Below are 18,572 nucleotides of genomic sequence, written 5' to 3' on the forward strand. Positions count from 1 at the left end.
TTTGAAAGAACTATTTACGCGTTACCATAGCGACCAGAGAGCATTAAGAAGCAGAGAGGAGGATGTCACTGTCATTGTTGTTGGCGCACAGCTCAAGTCACGTTTATTATTATATTTACAAAATACCACAGTTTCTTTTTTAAATTCTTTTGTTGTATTTATCCGCGACACCTTAAAGGTCGTTCCCTGAAAATATTGTCTGACATTAAAGTGGTCTGTGGTGCAAAAAGGTTCGGGACTCCTGCTGTACAGTACAGAATGCGTTTAGCTTGTCGAATTTACATATATCTTCGATCGCTAGCAGTGTAACTCTGAAGTGCTGTACTGTATGTTTGTAAGTTTTCTCCCAAACAAACACAACAATGCCGACGAAACGTTTTGCACCCTCAAATGCACCTTTAGGTTTCATTCCATGATACTGGACTTATGTTTCTACGAAGGTTTGAACTCTAAGAGTGTTTAAACAAAAGAGAAAAGTGTGAAAATGTTCATGTCTGTCTGAGAAAAGTGTATAAAGCATGTAGTGAGGGGTTTTACAGTCTTAACATCTGTAATAATTGTAAAAAATAAAGTTGGCTACTTCATGGATTTCACCTACCGCGGGTTATTTTTAGAACGTAACACCAGCGATAAACGAGGGACTGCTGTATTATTAATAGTAGAGTCTGGGACATCTAATTGATTAACATCAACATTGATTATTATGCACTATTATTTTTGTTCAAGGAGAGCAAAAAATATAAAACTCTCTCAGCTTGTTTGTTGCCAAAAATGGCCACTTTTTGTGTATGTTCACAAAATGCTATAAAATGTATATTTCTTAAAACATTTATCTACTTTTGCCGACGTGACTCTTTAAAATAGCACCAGTCCTTTTCATCAAAATCAAAATTGTATCTAAATTTTTTACTCTTTATAGCCAGTTAGGTTATATATTACCATTAACTTTTCAGATAAAACGGTGATAAAGTCCTAATGTTTTCATGAAACTTCCTTTTTTTCCCCATCTGAGCATCGGGAAAAAGGCTGTCTTGCAATTGTTGAGGTCACTAGTGTGTGCCCCATTTCTTCCAGGATCACTCTCTTTATAGGTTTTAGTGGACTCCTAGTACTGCGAAGTGGTTTCATGGTACAAAGGGATTGTATTCCAAGATCTGGGAGACTGTAGAAATGAGCAGTGATGGCCTTCCTACCATCTTTCCAGAAAAGTGATCTGGAAGCTGTTAGGCTGACTTACAGCAGCAGCACTTTCTGCACCTGCATAAACTCCAGGACACATTTACTAACGGTGTTTGTTGCTGTATGTGCAGCTTTGAATTTTTTAATAATATATATTTTGTTAATATTTCGGCTATGGTGTCTTGTTATGAAATGTACAAGAGTAAAAGTGTTTTTAGCAGGTGCTTCCAAGCTAAGTTTGACTGGGAAACTCAAAGCTCAATAGTCTGTATCAACAGAGATTCACTGCAGCCTGTGTAATATTTATTCTACTCTATCTTGCAAATACATATTTGTGTGGCAATGTCATGCACAACACACAACTATTAGATCCTTAAGATCAAACCCGTGTCATTCTTTTGGTCCACTGCAGTGCAGTAGTCAAAAAAAAGAATAAGTGAAGTGTCCACAGATGGCCAGGATAGAGCCCAGAGTGTTAATGTTTAAAATGTATAAAAATATTATTGATTACAATTCTTTACTGTTAATATCAACAATAAGCTTTTTATTTTGAAATTACAAGTTTAAAAAAATGCTGTTACATTTACATTTAATGCTGTTACACTGTAATCCTTTATTATAAGTATGGACACAGAATCAAGTGAACAACATTTTGAAATAAGTTTAATTGGAATTTTGTACTATGCAAAAAAACAAAACAAAAAACAACAACGACATATTAAACAAACAAACACAGCCAGTGCCTTCATTTGTCCATTACATGTCAAACATAGCACTGACCCTTAGCCCCTGCTCATCAGCACATGCTTTCAAAAAGAGCTCCATGTCCTTTGCAAACTGAAAAACAAAGAGGAACAAGTCCCTTGCTCCAGTGTCTTCTTCCTCTGACATGTCTCTTAAGACCCTCTGCTGGTCCCCTTGATTTAAGGACAGATATTTGGGCATTGTTACGTGTCCACGGAAAAGTGCCTTATTTTGGACAGCCCACTGCACAGCAGGACGCAGATCTTCAACAACTGCTGGCTCCTGTGTCAGGCAAACGGGGATGAAAACATAGTTATTTCTCTGTTGCAGAACAGTTTTTTAACAGTTATTCAAATGTCACTAACCATGTAATTACTGTTTAAAGTGAATACTGACATGACTGACTTCCTGGAACTTTTTCAGTCTGACAATGGGCACGTGTTGTCCTTCAAGCACAGCTTTGGCTTCCTCTCTCCAGTGTGCAAATAGCTTGCCAGAGCTTAACAGAAATTGTTGATATTGTTAAGGTGTGTAAACTTTGACACAACATAGAACAGAAGTCAAAATATAAATACCTCCTGAGATCAAAGTTCTCCATCAACAGCAAGCACCACCATTTACACAAGTAGGGCATGTCTGACTGTAAAATATTAATATGAAACATATTTAACAACTTTCAAAAGATTCAAGACTCCATTGCTGTGAAAGTAAATAGAATACTTACTATAGTATAGTCAAATGAAGCATCCAGTGCCACGTACAGAGCAGACTATTTGGAAGAAAAAATAAAAATGTCATTTTTTTAGAAGCTTAAATTAGCTTCTGTATGAATCTCAAGAAGAGAAGAGAAAAATTACCATCAGCATGAAGATCCCACAGTCAACTCCATAGTCTTGGCTTGGAAAACCCTGTATTACATTGAAAATAAAGGCTCGTTAATAAAATCCCTTAAAAGAAGACTAGTGTAATTCATATCATTCACCATACACTTAAACTAGCACATACCTTCAAGTCAAAGCTCTTTTTTTCTGACCACTGCCCGGGAATGATCTTCACTGCAAGATTCCTTTTTTTAAAGACAGTTACATTCACAAGTTAACAGATGTCATGATGATGGGTGTGAAATGTTTATTGCTAATAGCACCAACTGTAACTACAGGCCTTAGGAACACGACCTCAACAAAACAGCATAACAAAATGAAAAAGTACAGTCACATGCTCACAGTTGGTCAAAATAAAGCATTTACAGCTTTAAGTTAAGGTTGGCATATTTTATAAACTCATTTTTAATGGTCTTTTATGTTAAACTAGAACATTTGAAGACCCTATTTATGTCTGAAAGTCATCTAAAGACAGCATCACTGACTTGATCATAATGTGAAGATGAGAAATAGAATAAAATGTTGAAGCATCATGCTGATATATCCATCCATCCATCCATTCGCTTCCGCTTATCCTTTTCAGGGTCGCTGGAGCCTATCCCAGCTGTCATAGGGCGACAGACTGGACAGGTCGCCAGTCTGTCGCAGGGCCAACACACAGGGACAGACAACCATTCACACTCACATTCACTCGCACATTCACACCTAGTGGCAATTTGGATTATCCAATTAACCTATCCCCACAAGCTGCATGTCTTTGGACGGTGGGAGGAAGCCGGAGTACCCGGAGGGAACCCACGCAAACACGGGGAGAACATGCAAACTCCACACAGAAACTTGCTGATATAGTTTATAAAAAAAGCATGTGAGTGTACTGTATGTGTGAACACTCAAGATCAGCAGAACATGATCTGGGATGCACTTAACCTGGAACACTGAACAGGTTCCTGAAAACTCCGGAACAAACCAAAAATGCTTATAAAGATGTGACCTCAAAAGTGAAACATATTGTTGGCCACCAAATCCTGCCTTGGTGTTTATTGGGTCAAGAAAGAGGATTTCTCTTTGAGGTGGCTTCAGTACCTAAAAGACAGTTAGCCATGACTTCAAACCTGAAAACAATGTCATTGCAAGCGATCACAATCAAAGACTTTTGAAACTGCGTCATAAAAGCTTGAATACATCTCAGACACATAGCAAAATTCTAACAGTTTGTATGTGTAAAAAACAAGACTTACACACAACTGGAAATGACCAGGGGTCCAGAGAGGGAGAACTATGATGTGCATCCTCTGAGCATCAGTCTGAAACAGAATTGTTTTTTAAGTATCCTGTATATGAACTCTCACCAAAGTTATAAAAAAAAATCATTTGGATTACTTGCTTGTTTCTTTAAAGGACGGTACACTTACAGGAAAGGACTGCAATGGATCACAGCCATAGGGTGCAAGCCAAGTCCGGGTGACATACAGATTTTCTATGTAAATGCTTATCCCCTAGAATGTAAACAAAAACATTTAAAACAACAACTCTCTAAATTAAAGCTTGACAATCATCATATACAACATACAGTACCTTTGACTGGACAATTTTAGTGATAAGCTCAAAACAGCCATTTCCAATCTGAAACAGAAAAAATCATGAAAGAAATGAATGTACACTTTATTATTTCATATTCATAGAAAAAAAATACTTACAGTCGATTCCATTTGTTTGTTTAAACCCAGTGTCCAAAAATCTGCCCGCATGAGGCATCCAGAAGACGTTTCAACAATCAGCTCATCTTTGGGTCTGCTGATGTCCAGAACATAGTTGAGCTAAAAAAACAGAGAGGTGTCATAGACTGTGGATGACCAAATCAGATAAGCACTAAAAGTTGCACTTTGCAACATCTGAAAACTTTAACATACAAGCTGTTGTTGGCCAGGGTGCGGTACAAAACACCATGATGAACGGCTGGCCAAAATGTTCTCAGGCTTTGTCAGAGCTTCGCACGGTGGTCCACACAGGTCAGGAAAAGTTGCATCTGTTGAGACCTTCTGTTGGCTTTCTTGTTGTCAACTCTTTCCTGAGGTCCTATAGGGATTTTAACAGGTTTCAGACAAAACACTACATAGAATGCACATTAAATGCATACAAATGCAAGAAAAATAAGCACTATCTATAGAAGGAAATTCATTTGAAACAGCATGTAACAAATTCGTTTATGAGCCATCAACTACAACAAGATAATGAATGCAAGATTATTATTTCACCTATATATGACAATCACTATTCAAAATAAGAAATTTTACCAGTGTCACCAGACATTGAAGGTGCTGGGTTCAACACCGTTTCAGTGATTTCTCTGGGTTTATTGCACACCTGTGGGGCTAGGTACACAAAGAAAAGAATATACACACACAGATAGGAACAAACCTAACATGTAAACAATGGTAGCGTTCTGGTCATGAGACAATGCATGTACTTACCTACGACAGCTTGACCCAGTGCCGACAATGAGATATTGATCTGTGTGTTTCTCTGCCATGGAGCACGATGAAAAAACATTAAAATAAGAAGGAATGTTGTTGTAACGCAAAAAAAGTGGCAACATGATCATTGTACGAAAACTAGACGATTCCTAGAATTATGAAATCACTAACGGCAAATTTATTTAAGAAAGACTCTGTCCCAACCTTTGCGATCAACTTGCAAGACTTCCACGGTATCCATGCGTGTTTACGGCTACTGTGGAGGTCACGTGTTTCCGGTTAGTGTGGAGGTCACGTGTATCCGGTTACTGTGGAGCTCCACAGTGGCTGCAGCCAGACCCTTCTCCTTTTAACAGGTACGAGAATCCATGAACACATAACTCCAATTTTAGCCAAACTACATTGGCTCCCTGTTAAATATCGTATAGATTTTAATATTCTGTTGTTCACTTTTAATATTCTGAATAATTTAGCGCCCAGCTATCTCTCTGAACTACTCCACTTATACAATCCCAACAGAGCACTTAGATCGTCCAATCACAGGCTCCTAGCACAACCTAGGTCTCGAATGAAGTCGAGAGGTTACCGGGCCTTTGCATCCGTGGCACCCAGACTCTGGAATAACCTCCCTGTTTATATTCGTACAGCCGAGTCTATCCAGTCTTTTAAATCACGTCTTAAAACTTATTTTTTTACTTTGGCTTTTGATTCTGTCTAGTTGGCTGTTTTAGCTTGTTGTGTTGTTACCTATTGTTTGTTGTCCTCTTATTGTTTTTTTTAACTGTCTCATGCTTTTACTGACTGTGAAGCACTATGGTCAACACTGTTGTTTTAATATGTGCTATATAAATAAATTTTGATTTGATTTGAACATCTCTGATACATTAGCACTGAATGACCTGGTGGTTTATGTCCATCTAAGATTACCACAAAGTAAAAGATCTGTCAGCAAAATTATGCAATATTTTAGCCACACTATTGCCCCGATCAGATCAATGAGTTGGGATTTTCTATTCTAAGCATGAGCTACTGTTACAGCAACAGACATTAATACTACTGGTGTCCCACACAACAACTCAATGTCCACTATGTGAAGGAGCCAAACACAGGCCTGCTCTTCTCGTTAACTGAGATAAACTGCTGGCATATTGGTTTTCCATCTATACTGTCCAGTCTCTCCTGGTGGACACACAGCAGCATTGTTTAATCTCATTCGAGTCATTGTTGACCTTAGCCATGTTTTTAGTCTTCTGAGAGCACTGAAGCTTCTTTCAGCCTCAACTGAGGATACTGGGATGACTAAAAGCAGCCTGATAATTGTCATGATAATAAATACTAGTTAATCTACAGCACCACATCATCAGTCAGTCACCTGTGAGCTCGCCTCTTCACCTCCGAGCTACAACATGGCAGAGCTGCCTCTGTCACCTGATCAATAACAGTGAGGCACTCCACATACATGCAGTCACACATGTGCTTCAAATACAACAATGAACCAACAAGTCATCATCCAATTCCACCTGTGACCTTGTGTCACCATTGCTCTCTGAGCGTTGTGTTGGTTCTTCACCTGACAAATAGGACATACATGACAATAAGAATAAAATGTGGAGCTGCTTCAGTGTTTCTGTCACTTTGTGCAGATCTTGACTCGTCAGTAATGTTTGTAGGCTGAGTGCGTTTTTACAACAATTTGTGCAAACTGCACTACAAGGTGGAATATTTGCAAAATCGTGACTACCTCATGATATTTTGTCTCAAAGATTAACCCTATGAATATATCAGTGCCATTAGGATGAAATTATTGTGTCACCAACATTTTAATGTTAGACATATAATTCTAACAGCCTCTGTAAACTAATATCCGGGCTGCTCGAGGCTCCGTTTCCTCTGACAGTTTCAATCAAAATTAGAAATGCTGCTCTGAGACTGAGAGAACTAACAGTGCTGCCTGTTGTGCAGTTAGCTTCCCAAACACGTTATTCATGGTTACATACAGTTTTAGACTGATGTGGGCCAAAGCCTAGCATAGCCTGTAACGTTACTATGACGGACACATTTTATGAGTGAGCTTGAGTTTGTGACTTACAGGTTTCTTTCAAAAATACTTTCTTATATCCAGGTTCTTTCTCTTTGCTGCCATCCTCCTCTCCTCCTCACAGCGCAGGCTTGCCGCTGCTAAAACTAAACAGAGCTCCCTGAAAGGCTCAGCCAATCACATTGGCCATATTTGTCACATGACGTAGCACTCCAGTAAAGAATGTAATTTAACTCTTTCTGCACCGCTGGGAGATCGTTTTCTTTCTTTCTATCGGGTTGTTTTTCTTTACTCGAACAGATCAAATTATTGGTGGGGACACGTCCCTTCCGTCCGTGCCAAATCTGCGCCCTTGGCTGTGTGAGTGAAAATGTCTCAGAGCAAAATAAAAATGAGTTTGTCAGGAAACCTGTTCAGTCATCAGGTGTTTGTGTCACAGTGTCTGATGTAACAGCTGCCAAATACAAGACGTCGTTTTCTCTTTGTCCAGCTCAGGGTTAAGTGGGGGAGGCTGTCATAGGGGAAAAGGTGGGGCACCCCCATTACTGCCACCCACAGACTACGTCCACATACACAAAAAGAATCATTCCCAGCTGTGTTTCATATCTGCACTTGTGGAGATTCAAAGGTTCAAATACAGAACTGCAGACTGGTGGCTGCTGTCAAATACCAACCCGTTCTCACTCCCAAAGCGTAACATTTTACGCTAGGTGACAAATCGTCACCATATTACGTTTTCGGCTACCCACCACGTTCCTAAATGACGACCTCGGAAAAAGAGGGAATATGAGAACCGTCTGGACTGAACCTACACATGTTCGCTCTTTTTCTTCAAATCGCTTAGAAACACGCTATTTAACATCATTAAAGTCCTGGTTAAGGTCAGGAATAAGGTTATGGTCAGGGCTAGGGATAAGGTTAGGTTTAGGGCTGGAATACAGGGCTGGAACGTCTATTACCGCGGGAGCGTCATTGCACTGGATTCCAGCCATAACCCGCCGCGTACCATAAGAACGCCGAAGGTCTCCTTTCGCGTTCCTCAGGAACGCCGCGGGACGTGACAAAACGTCGACATGTTACGCCTCGGGAGTGAGAACGCTCTGCAAATACAGCTGACACCAACACGATGAGTTCACCTCGTGCCCACTAGAGGCCAGCAAAGTGAACCACAGAGGGACCCAAACACTCGAGCGTCCCACTGAGAGAAGCAGAACTCAGTTTGCTGTGTTTCACAGGTGTTCCTGAACGCATCACTGTGACCCTGAAGAAAAGCTGAAACTCTTTTCCTGAGAGGATTTCTGCAGCTGACGAGCATCAGATAATGAACGAACACAGATCCAAACATGAGTTTGATGTCTTTGAGTCTGTCCTGTCTGTGGATCATGGCACTGAAAGAATGTGATGATCTCAGAAATGAAACAAAATCTCAAGACGACTGAGAAAAAACATCAAATGTTTAAACTGAGAAAATATTAAAAAAAGGCTGATTTGAACCTGCTGGCAGCAAAAGGCAAACATGACAACAAACTCCATGTTTTATATGAATAAAAATAAAGAGCTGCAGAAACATCATCTGGCATCGCGTCAGGAACATGACGGGTATGAAAACAGAGGCTCACCAGGCTGCAAACAAACACTGAAAATCTTTAGAGCAATTCCAGATCAGTTCCTCAAACTAAATCACTTCAAATTCATCAGCACATCAGAACATCTGGCATATCTAAGCAGGCATGGGGGGGTGGGAGGGGCTTGAGCGCTTCTTTATGGGTCCCACCAGTGGCCTTTTCTTGAGGGTTTTTTCTTTTCATGTGTGTGTGGAGTCCTGTCTGTGCCCCTCAACAATAATATTTAACTATTAATCACAATTTTGTTAAATAAAATGAGCTGGCTCGCAGCAGTCACATGACTACCATTAACCAATGATCGCTCTTAACGGCAGAGTGCACTGGTTACGAGGTGGGAACGAGCTCACAAAGAGCCACATGGGTGGTGCAGAGCTGTAGGAGAAACACAAACTGGGAGACAGACTGATGCAAAGGAAACCAGTAAGCAGGTGAACAGCGCACACTGTAGCCTGTAACACACAGCAGTGTCAGCTTATTATGGACACGTTCAGCTGTTTTGTGGCAACTGATGAATTGAAACAGACGAGCGTGCTGTGTGTGTAACAGCACGACAAACATCACCTGTGTGATGCTCGTCAGCTGCCAGCTCACTGGGTACAGCAGGCAGGGGTCTGTAGGTTTGAGCCCCTTCAAACGTCTCTGCACGGCCCTGCCTCTGAGGAGCAATCTAAGTGTGTGAGGGGAAAGGACAAAAGAAGACTGAAACATCTTTTCTACCATTGAAAAAACAAAGTCAGAATTTCAACTTCCTGATTCTTCTTCTTCCAATTATCTGCTCGTGTTCTCTAAGTAGAGAAGCCCAGACCTCCGTCTTCCCAACACCACCAGTCCACCCGAGAGATGTAATCCAGCACGTCCTCCCCCAGGAAACAGAGACAACAACACCGAAAGAATAAATGAACTCTAATCAATATATTACCTGTAAATTCAGTCAAAATGCTTCCAGAATAACCCAAAATCATGACTTGTGAAAAAAGTTGAAGCCTTTTTGTCCCACGTTGTTTGAACAGTTCGGTCCACGAGACATGAAAGGAGGCTGATATTAATAATATATATGAATAAAGTTAAAGCTGTTGAAACATGCAGTAAACACTCGTGTGAGTTAGGAGATTTATAAATAAACTTTATCACCAACACACGGTGATGGACGACAGTCAGGGATGATCATTACAGTAAATGAATGTTTACACTGGCAGGTGTAGTTTTTCTTCTGTCAGCTGACGGTGTTTCACAGTTTGAGAGCAACAATGAGCACAAAGACAGAATTCAGGCTTGTCCTTGATACTCTAATCCATTCAGTAATCACATTACAGTCACAGTCATGTTCTTACTGCGTGTAACTAAAGTTCATCAGTGATGCTTTCATCTTCCTGCCTCTGCACTCAGCTGCTTTCAGTTTGGGTGGAGGAAATCGCCGTAGCAGCAACATTACACACGGAAAATCACAACTCTGACTTTAATGAAACGTTTTCTCTTGAACATTATTCAGTAGGAACCACTGAGAGGATTTTCCTCCTCGCTGACTGAAAATGTACCAACTCTGACTCAAGCATCACCACAGAAACGTGTGGTGGGGAGATGAGGATCTGCTGACTCTGCTGGAGTTTGCTCTGTGATAAAGACATGAACAGTCTGTGCAAAGTAACCTCAGGCTGTCAGAGCTTCAACACAACGAGGCCGAGCACAAGAAATAAGACAGCGAGAGAGAGAGGGCCTCTCCTGAGTCCTCACATATACACACTATACTATGCTAGCATCACCATGGCAACTGCACAACAGCTCCATCCCAGTGCGCTCTGATAAGCTCCTCCTTCTCCACCCTTCAAGGCCTGTGTACGCTGCTGGGTGGACCTATGATGCAGAGCTGCCCAATCACAGCAGCACACAGCAGACATGTAGCATCAACAGCTCCTCACATCAACATCTGTCAGCTGTCTGTGTTTATGGTAAAGCTGATCCTGACTCTGTTCATGCCCATGATACTGGTCCTGCCTGAGAGCTGCTCATCATCACCAGCACAGACTGAAAGTCCATCACTTCCCTTTATCAGCAACGACTCGCGGTCTAAACTCCTTTTAAGGAAAAAGATGAAGCAGGAAAGGAAACAGTTTCAGGAGCATCATGTAGAGACGTGCAGGATAGAAACACAAGCTGAGAGTCGCAGCACTGTGCAGGACCAAAAGCTGACGCTGCAGGACAAACGGACAAACATTTAAATCCACACACAGAGAAAAATGTTAAACACACTGAGCAGGTGTCAGGACTCCATCAGCTCAGGATGAAGGTGATGGAGTCAGGAGTCTGTGCTGACCACTGTGTTATAGCTGTTTACTCCACACACACTGATGATGACCATCAGCAAGGATACACAGCCGGACCTTTTCCTGGAAGCAGGAAGCCCCTCCCCCACCGAGTTAGTCCGTTTCACCTCCTTTGTTCTACACAGAAGCTTCCTGATGGGCAGCTGGACCTGATGAGTCACATTAACATGTGCAGAGGAGATGAGATCAAACTCAGTCACAGAAACAAGTTTCTGTTTGGTGAAAATGAGGCCAAACTGACTCATTTAGTGCAGACAAAGTAAAACTACAATAACATGGTTACACACATGTGCATTTGTTCACCAGTCACAGCACATTGATGTTGGATCAGCACGCACACCACCAGCAAACCAAAGGAAAGCTGCTGCAGTCAGAGCAACAACCCTGGTCCACAGAGAGCTTCAACACAGCATCAGAGGACCACAGAGAAGGAGACCAGAGCCTTACATACATCAGAGATCAGTGAAGACAACACGCAACAACAGACTTCCTCACAACATGTTGCTCACGCTGAGCCTTCAGTGAACTCAAACACTTTTAAGCATGGTGGTTTAGCACGGGAAGAAGATGAAAGTGTCCATCAGCACCTTCAGCTAATTGATCAGGAAGCATTCTAGCAGCATCGGGGATTCGTCTCTCTGGACAGCTTTGAATCATTTTGTCCATGAGAGAGAATAATGCATGTGAGGATCCCCTCAACATCTCACCTTCTTGCTCCCTTCTTGCATAAAAAGCTTCCTTCCTAGCAATAAAAGACACGGGGCGACTTCCTGTTTGATGCAAACAGCTTTTTGAGACAGTAACCCGCCTTTGTTGCATCTAGGCTGGATTGTTGTAACGCACTTTATTGTGGGGTTACTGATGCATCCATTATGAGTCTGCAGCTTGTGCTGCAGCACGTCTTTAACTGCAACAAGTCTGAGCACATTAGCCCATTTTAATTTCACTCCACTCCCTACCTGTACATGTGAGGCTTGTTTAAAGTCTTTTATTTGTCTTTAATCTCTTAATGGGACTGCACGTGCTGTGAAACAATTCATTCACAAGCTTTAGTGCTACTTCAGGAAGTGCTTCCTGCTGCTCTCCATCAGTCTGGATGACGAGTCTTCAGCCTGAACTCACCTGTGAGCCACAAGAGCCCAAACATGGTTTGTATTTCACCTTCATGCAGTTGTGTTTATAGTGTACATGTTAGTTATTAATGCAGTCTGCACTCCTCTCTCACACAATGTCAGTCTGACTTTGTCTTTAACCAGCTTCATTTCTACTTTACTGTAAATATTAAAGTTCCTGCACTACATCACAGTATGAGACCCTTACCTGTGACTCTGTAACTGAATGTGTTTATTGTAGTCTGAACGAATGTATCGTTCTTTATCACGCTGCTGTTGGATCTGTAGAGTTAACCTGCAGCTTCTGTTAAAGACCTGGATGAGCTCTATTGGTTAAAAGGGCTTTGAGGGCTTTGACAACAACCTCACCACTGAGCTGATGGAGCCTCTCGATGACTCGAAAGGTTAAAAACGTTAAAGTCTACAGAGTCTCTGATCTGTTCACTCATCCATCAGTAATCTCCAATTCATTTTTGAGGTGAATGAATGAATGAAAGTGTGGAAACATGAATGCGACTGCCTGATAAACTCAAACTAGTCTCAATACAACAACATGCACTAAATGAAGAAACTAGGGAAGTGTAACAGAAACACAGAGCACACTCATGCTGTGTGAGAGATCACACAGCACGAGTGTGAAGCATGAAATGAACAACAGGAGACAATAAACACACAGCAGGAGAGAATCAGGACAACACAAAGTGCACGAGACCAGAGACTCACAATAACACAGAGACTAACCTCACACAGGTGCCCAAACAGAGACACCTGACTGACTTCATAACAGGGACACCAAAGGACAAAACTCACAGAGGACCAGGAGGACAAAAGAACCAGACGTCACCTACAAGAAGCCCAGAGACACAACACTGAGACGTCATGGTAACAGGAACCAGGAACATTTCACCAAAAACATGAAGAAGTTACAGAAACTCAAACACTGGACCTACGACCCCGACAGAGCCGAGCTGAAGGAGGAACACCATCAGGACGCTACACCCCCAACCGCACTGAAATAACCTGTAATGACAACATCCACAGACCAACCAGGAGAGAGCACACAGAGCAGGACTGATCTCATTGGCTGGACGCTCGCTTCTATTTAAATCTAATGACAGCAGCTGCGTCACACCTGAACACGACACTTCTGCTCTCGTGATCTACAACTGTGACTTTAACGTCAGCGACACCAACATCTGACATTATTGTAACGACATGTTTCATTATGTCATCGTTTACAAGCTGCAGAGCAAACACGCTGAGGAGTCAGAGGTCAAAGGTCAGTGGTTTGATTCTCCTGTGAGCAGAGAGAGGATCTGAAAGTGCAGCAGGAAGTGTTGATCAGGAAGCTTTGGACAGTTTCAGACAGTAAAGGTGACTCTTTAATACGTCCTGATTCACACACACTTACACAATGATGCCATCAATAACATGACCTGCTGCCATGTGTGGTTGCTGTGGGACACCAGGACCCCCTGACATCCCTGTAACAGACCCTCTGTGTGACGTCTCATCTAACCCATCAGCAAAGACACCAACAGTTCATCCACCCTCCTCTGGTCTCTGTGAGGAGCAGTGAGGGGCTCGTAGCGTCTCTGTGCTTTGACAAGATTTAAAGTCACCAACAGATTTTTGTGTCACTTTGAAACTGCACCACAATCTGAACGTGACAAGAACAATTCAATAGTAAAGCAAAGGGTTTAAGTTCTGTACGAGAGTTTAGATTTAGACGTTTGTCTCACTGGTAGATGCAGGCGATGTGTGCAGAGTGTCAGGCAGCAAAGTTACCTGTCAGACTGTCCAGTAGGTGGTGCAGAGGGTGGAGGGGATTCTTCATGATGATAACAGCTTGTTTAATCATCACAGCCTCAGCAACTCATCAGAGTAACACAGCAGCATACTCACACAGAGAGCACACACCCGATGAGATCAAAGGGAAGCTGGAGGCGTCTCTCAGTCAGTGCAGACAGCATGAAGGCTGCAGCTGCCTCCCTGCTCCTGCTCCTGAGTCCCACCTTCATCCTTTCACTCTCACAGCTCAGGAGGTCGAGCGGGCACCTGTTAAGACCCTGAAGGTTGGTAGTTTGACTCCTGGCGGCTCCAGGCTGCATGCTAAATATCCTCGGGCGGGACGCGAACACAAAGTTAGATGCATTGGACTGTGGATGTGTGTGCGTTAGACAGAAAGCACTTTGATAGAAAAAGCACAGAAAGAAGTGTTTGTGTGAGGCGAGTTTCATACAGCCAGTAAATATTGAGTAAAGTGAGAGTTCAGGTGGTGTAGAAGAGCACTACATGAGAACCAATCACAGCACAGACTCCAACAGGACAGGAGGCTTTCAGCCAGTTTGGACTGAGCAGCTCTCATTTCTACAAACCTGCCCAAATGTGTGATGTGTTCAATGCTGTGATCACGATGTGCTCAGGGCCGTGCAGAGAGGTTTAAAGGGGCGGGTGCTTAAAGCTAAAAAGGGGCACATTGAACCAGGCTGAATAACAACAACACACATTCATCAAGAATCTAATATGGGCAACAAGGCAAAGCAAACGTAGCCGATGCTTTACCTGATGGGTACAATGTTGCTGTTGAGGGGTTGCTGTGGATAGTGCTGGAGGGCAGGGCTGTGTTGATCTGAGACTGTAACCCCTTGTGTCATACTGGGACCTTTTTGTGCCACTTTTTTTGTTCGCATGGAAGCCATTTCCACTGTGTTGGGTGTAATATAGCGAAACTTGCCACCCGGTTTCGTTTTTGTAAAAGATTCAAAATTTCAGTCTGATTTTCTTACATCAGCCTAACACGGCTTAACAGCAAAAATACTCACACTGGTCGCCCTAGGGACCGTTTTGGGCCCATTGAAACCCATTATAAACGCTATTTTTCACGGCAAAAAAATTACGGTCAAATCGATCGTGATCGGTTATGTTTCCGTTTCCGTTTGCAGTACTGGCCTTAGAGTTGTAATTTTTTTATTTGTCCACCGGGTGGCGCCCTTGCTTCACATTTGACCCCGGGCTGGAAAACAGCGGGCTGCTTAGACAGACCTGCGGAAAATGAAGCCTCATTTCCGGCGTGCAGCAGCGGCTTCGCCCGCTGATCGGGCAGGACCATTTTCGGTCCCTAGGGTGATGAGAGGGTGCATTTTTTTTTAAAAATCAACAGGAAATGACGTATTTGTTGTGACGTGGTACCGGACGTGTGCGCTGGAAAAAGGAGTCCGACGCAACATGCCCCGGTCATCGTCGCGAGTTACCCCGGGAGGAAGCACTCATTTCGGCCTAGAGGAGGAGCATTTGCCGCCCGGAGACCATTTTCTGGTCCTGAAAAAAAAAAAAAAAGGCAATCGAAATGAAGGTTGGTGCCAATCTTTAGTCCATCTAAAGGCCTAATTATAATAACAATCAAATATTACTTCAAATGTTTTTTTTTTTAATATTTCGTTTTGTTTTGGGGGGCTAAAAAAAACGGTGCGCTCATGTAATTAAACTGCGATTAAAAGGGTTAAAACCCCCGAAATATAATTAAAACTTTACATGAGTATTTCAGGGAGAAGTAGTTTTAAAAGACTGGCTAATTTAAAGTGGAAAAAAATATGAATATATAATCTTTTTATAGCATTTTTCGGGCGTGGCAGAAAACGGTCCCCAGGGTGTTCAACGTAAGTTTTTTAAAGTATGACACAAGGGTTAAAAAGTCCACAGGAGAGATGGTAGCTGATTAAACAAGTATCATGAGATAATAACTAAATGCAAAGATTGGTGACAGCGCTTGGAACCATAAGGCAACAAAAACTGTGAGAAATAAATTAGGCTCTGCCTGTGAATCACTCTTTGCTTCTCTTCTTCCTTCCATCCCATCATTTCATATATCACTCTCTACTTGCTGTCTATCTGAGAACAAGGCACAACTTGCTATTGCAATAAACTATAATCTAATTATCCACACCTAACAACTCCTGCACTTAATCTATAATAAAATGATGACAGAAAAATGTTATAGCACTGCCTTTAGTAGCCTCACACAGCTCCTGCTGTTTCCTCCTCATGTCCTTACCAGGCATGTCTGGACAATGTTATATCATGAGGAATATTTTTTTAAATCCAGCTAAATAAAACACACACATGCACGCACAGTGACATGTTAGACCTTCTTCAGAATACTGTATATACTATGGGCATCATGGTGCTGATTCAGAATCCTTACATTATTATTTATTACTAGAGCTACAATAATAAAGCAAAGAGGAGGGGGAAGTAATAAATATGAAATAATGTCATTATGATGATTCCATTTGTTTCACTATCCACTCTGTGCAGGGCAAAGCTTATTACATGTTTAAACTGATACAATCATTTTACTGCTGTAAAATCCAACTTTTGTCTTATTTAAAATATAAATCTAATATAATCTGCTTCCTAATGTATGTTCTTTAAAATACAGCGTGTGTTTTTAATATATTATAATTATAATTATTATTATGTGGGCATGCATATTAGATCGTTTTTAGTGAAATATAATCCCTCCAGAAAGGCAGGAAAAGCCCGGAAACTTACTTTAAAACTAAATATGTTTCTAAATACTTTAAAACTAAATATGTTTCTAAATACTTTAAAACTAAATATGTTTCTAAATACTTTAAAACTAAATATGTTCAAAATACTTTAAAACTAAATATGTTCTAAATACTTTAAAACTAAATATGTTCCCTAAAACGGTGACAGAGCTACAGACCCATGACAGCCTTACACAGGTAGCCAGCAGCTGTGACCAGCACTACCTGTGCAGTTAATAAAAGGACAGGTAATGTTTGTCGCGCTGTTGCACACACAGCACGCTCGTTTGTTTCAGTTCGTCAGTTGCAACAAGACAGCTTACCAACGTGTACGTAATAAGCTAATACTCCTGGGTGCTACACACTACAGTGCGCGCTGTACACCTACTTACTGGTTTTGTCGCATCAGTCTGTGTCTCTGAGTTAACTTGTGTTTCTCCTACAGCTCCGGACCGCTAAAAATGCGCGTGCTCTTTGTGAGCTCGTTCCCGGCTCGTAACCAGCGCGTTCTGCCGTCAAGGGCGACCATTGGTTAAATGTGATCATGTGACTGATGCAAGCCAGATCCTTTTATTTAGCAAAACTGTGATTAATAGTTAAATATTATTGTTGAGGGGCACAGACAGGACTCCGCACGCTCACACACATTAAAAAAATAATAATTTTTTTTTTTAAAAGTTGCCTCAACAAAAGGGCACTTTGAGCACCCATCAGGAAAGGGGCGGGTGCTCAAGCCCCTCTAGCCCCCCCTCTGCACGTGCCTGGAGGTGCTGTTAGAGCCATTAGAGCAGGCTGTAGGTGTCGCAGGTGCAGTGGTTTGTATCATATCTCATTTATGTCATCAGTAGGAGGTAAGTGTACATGTAGCTGCCGTCATAGGCAACTCTCGCATTTAAGTTCATTTTATTAGATATGTAAGGTTGAAACAATTAGTAGTTGAAATATTAAGAAATAAATCAATAGTAATTTATGTTTTGTTCATTGGATTTATATGTTTAAATGTGTTATTTTTACTAATTGTGCAATTAGATAGGAACCTTTATATATGATAATAAATGATATTATTTTATTATCACGTTGATGCAGCACATGGTTCAGTTAGCTTTGTATAAACACATGTTAGAAATGTTCTTCAATCAGCTCTTTTTACTCTCATTTCACAGCCACTACTTTTTACTTCTACTTGAGTAAAGAAGTTGAATTAGTACTTGGAGTATTTTTAACAGTAGTACTTCTACTTCAGTACACACTGTGTGTACTTTTACCACCTGTGTCTGAGACCTCCTTCAGGGTCCACCTGAAGCTCTCAGTCTGCTGTGGAAAAAGGAAATCCAGGTGAGTTTCTCCTGATCACCTGAGGCCGTCATTACTGTGTGAACCCACACACCACTCCTCACTCCTCCCACCCGCTGCACACAGTCACTGAGTACAGACCGGCTGATTCCTGTAAAGGGAGAGGCAGGAAGAGGCAGGAAGAGGCGGAGCAACACCTGAAAAACAAGAAGCTCAACGTCATTTTGCAGAAGTGAAAGTGTGAGAGAGCAGCAGCAGAGCTGCAGTCGAGTCCTGTTTGTCTCTAAAAGAAGATTCACTGGAGTCCATCAGGTTTCTCTCAGCAACAGTGGTGAGTGCAGCTGATCACACT

At 41.8% G+C, this 18,572-nt stretch overlaps 1 protein-coding gene and 1 pseudogene across 1 annotated transcript; both read right to left on the reverse strand.

Moving 5' to 3' along the window:
* Window positions 1–1,539: 1,539 nt before the first annotated feature.
* On the reverse strand, window positions 1,540–4,056 carry LOC146578016 (uncharacterized). The gene is made up of 7 exons (XM_085257036.1): window positions 4,043–4,056; window positions 2,929–2,989; window positions 2,781–2,831; window positions 2,648–2,692; window positions 2,499–2,563; window positions 2,320–2,422; window positions 1,540–2,205 (listed from the first exon to the last, which is right to left on the reverse strand). Exons 3-7 carry the CDS (start codon window positions 2,787–2,789, stop codon window positions 1,936–1,938), a joined length of 492 nt encoding a protein of 163 aa, XP_085113162.1. The 5' UTR covers window positions 2,790–2,831; window positions 2,929–2,989; window positions 4,043–4,056; the 3' UTR covers window positions 1,540–1,935.
* On the reverse strand, window positions 3,880–14,485 carry LOC146578017 (uncharacterized; annotated as a pseudogene).
* Window positions 14,486–18,572: the final 4,087 nt, after the last annotated feature.

The sequence above is a fragment of the Mchenga conophoros genome, linkage group LG3 (assembly GCF_057382185.1).
Source record: "Mchenga conophoros isolate Kocher_MC1m ecotype Shallow Benthic linkage group LG3, M_conophoros_male_GT1.1, whole genome shotgun sequence".
In the NCBI taxonomy this organism is placed as follows: domain Eukaryota; kingdom Metazoa; phylum Chordata; class Actinopteri; order Cichliformes; family Cichlidae; genus Mchenga; species Mchenga conophoros.

Coding starts and splice junctions, on each gene's coding strand:
- LOC146578016 (XM_085257036.1), bottom strand. Junction 2,564..2,647: donor CTTCATTTGACTATACTATA/GTAAGTATTCTA, acceptor AATATTTTACAG/TCAGACATGCCCTACTTGTG. Junction 2,206..2,319: donor AGTTCCAGGAAGTCAGTCAT/GTCAGTATTCAC, acceptor TGCCTGACACAG/GAGCCAGCAGTTGTTGAAGA.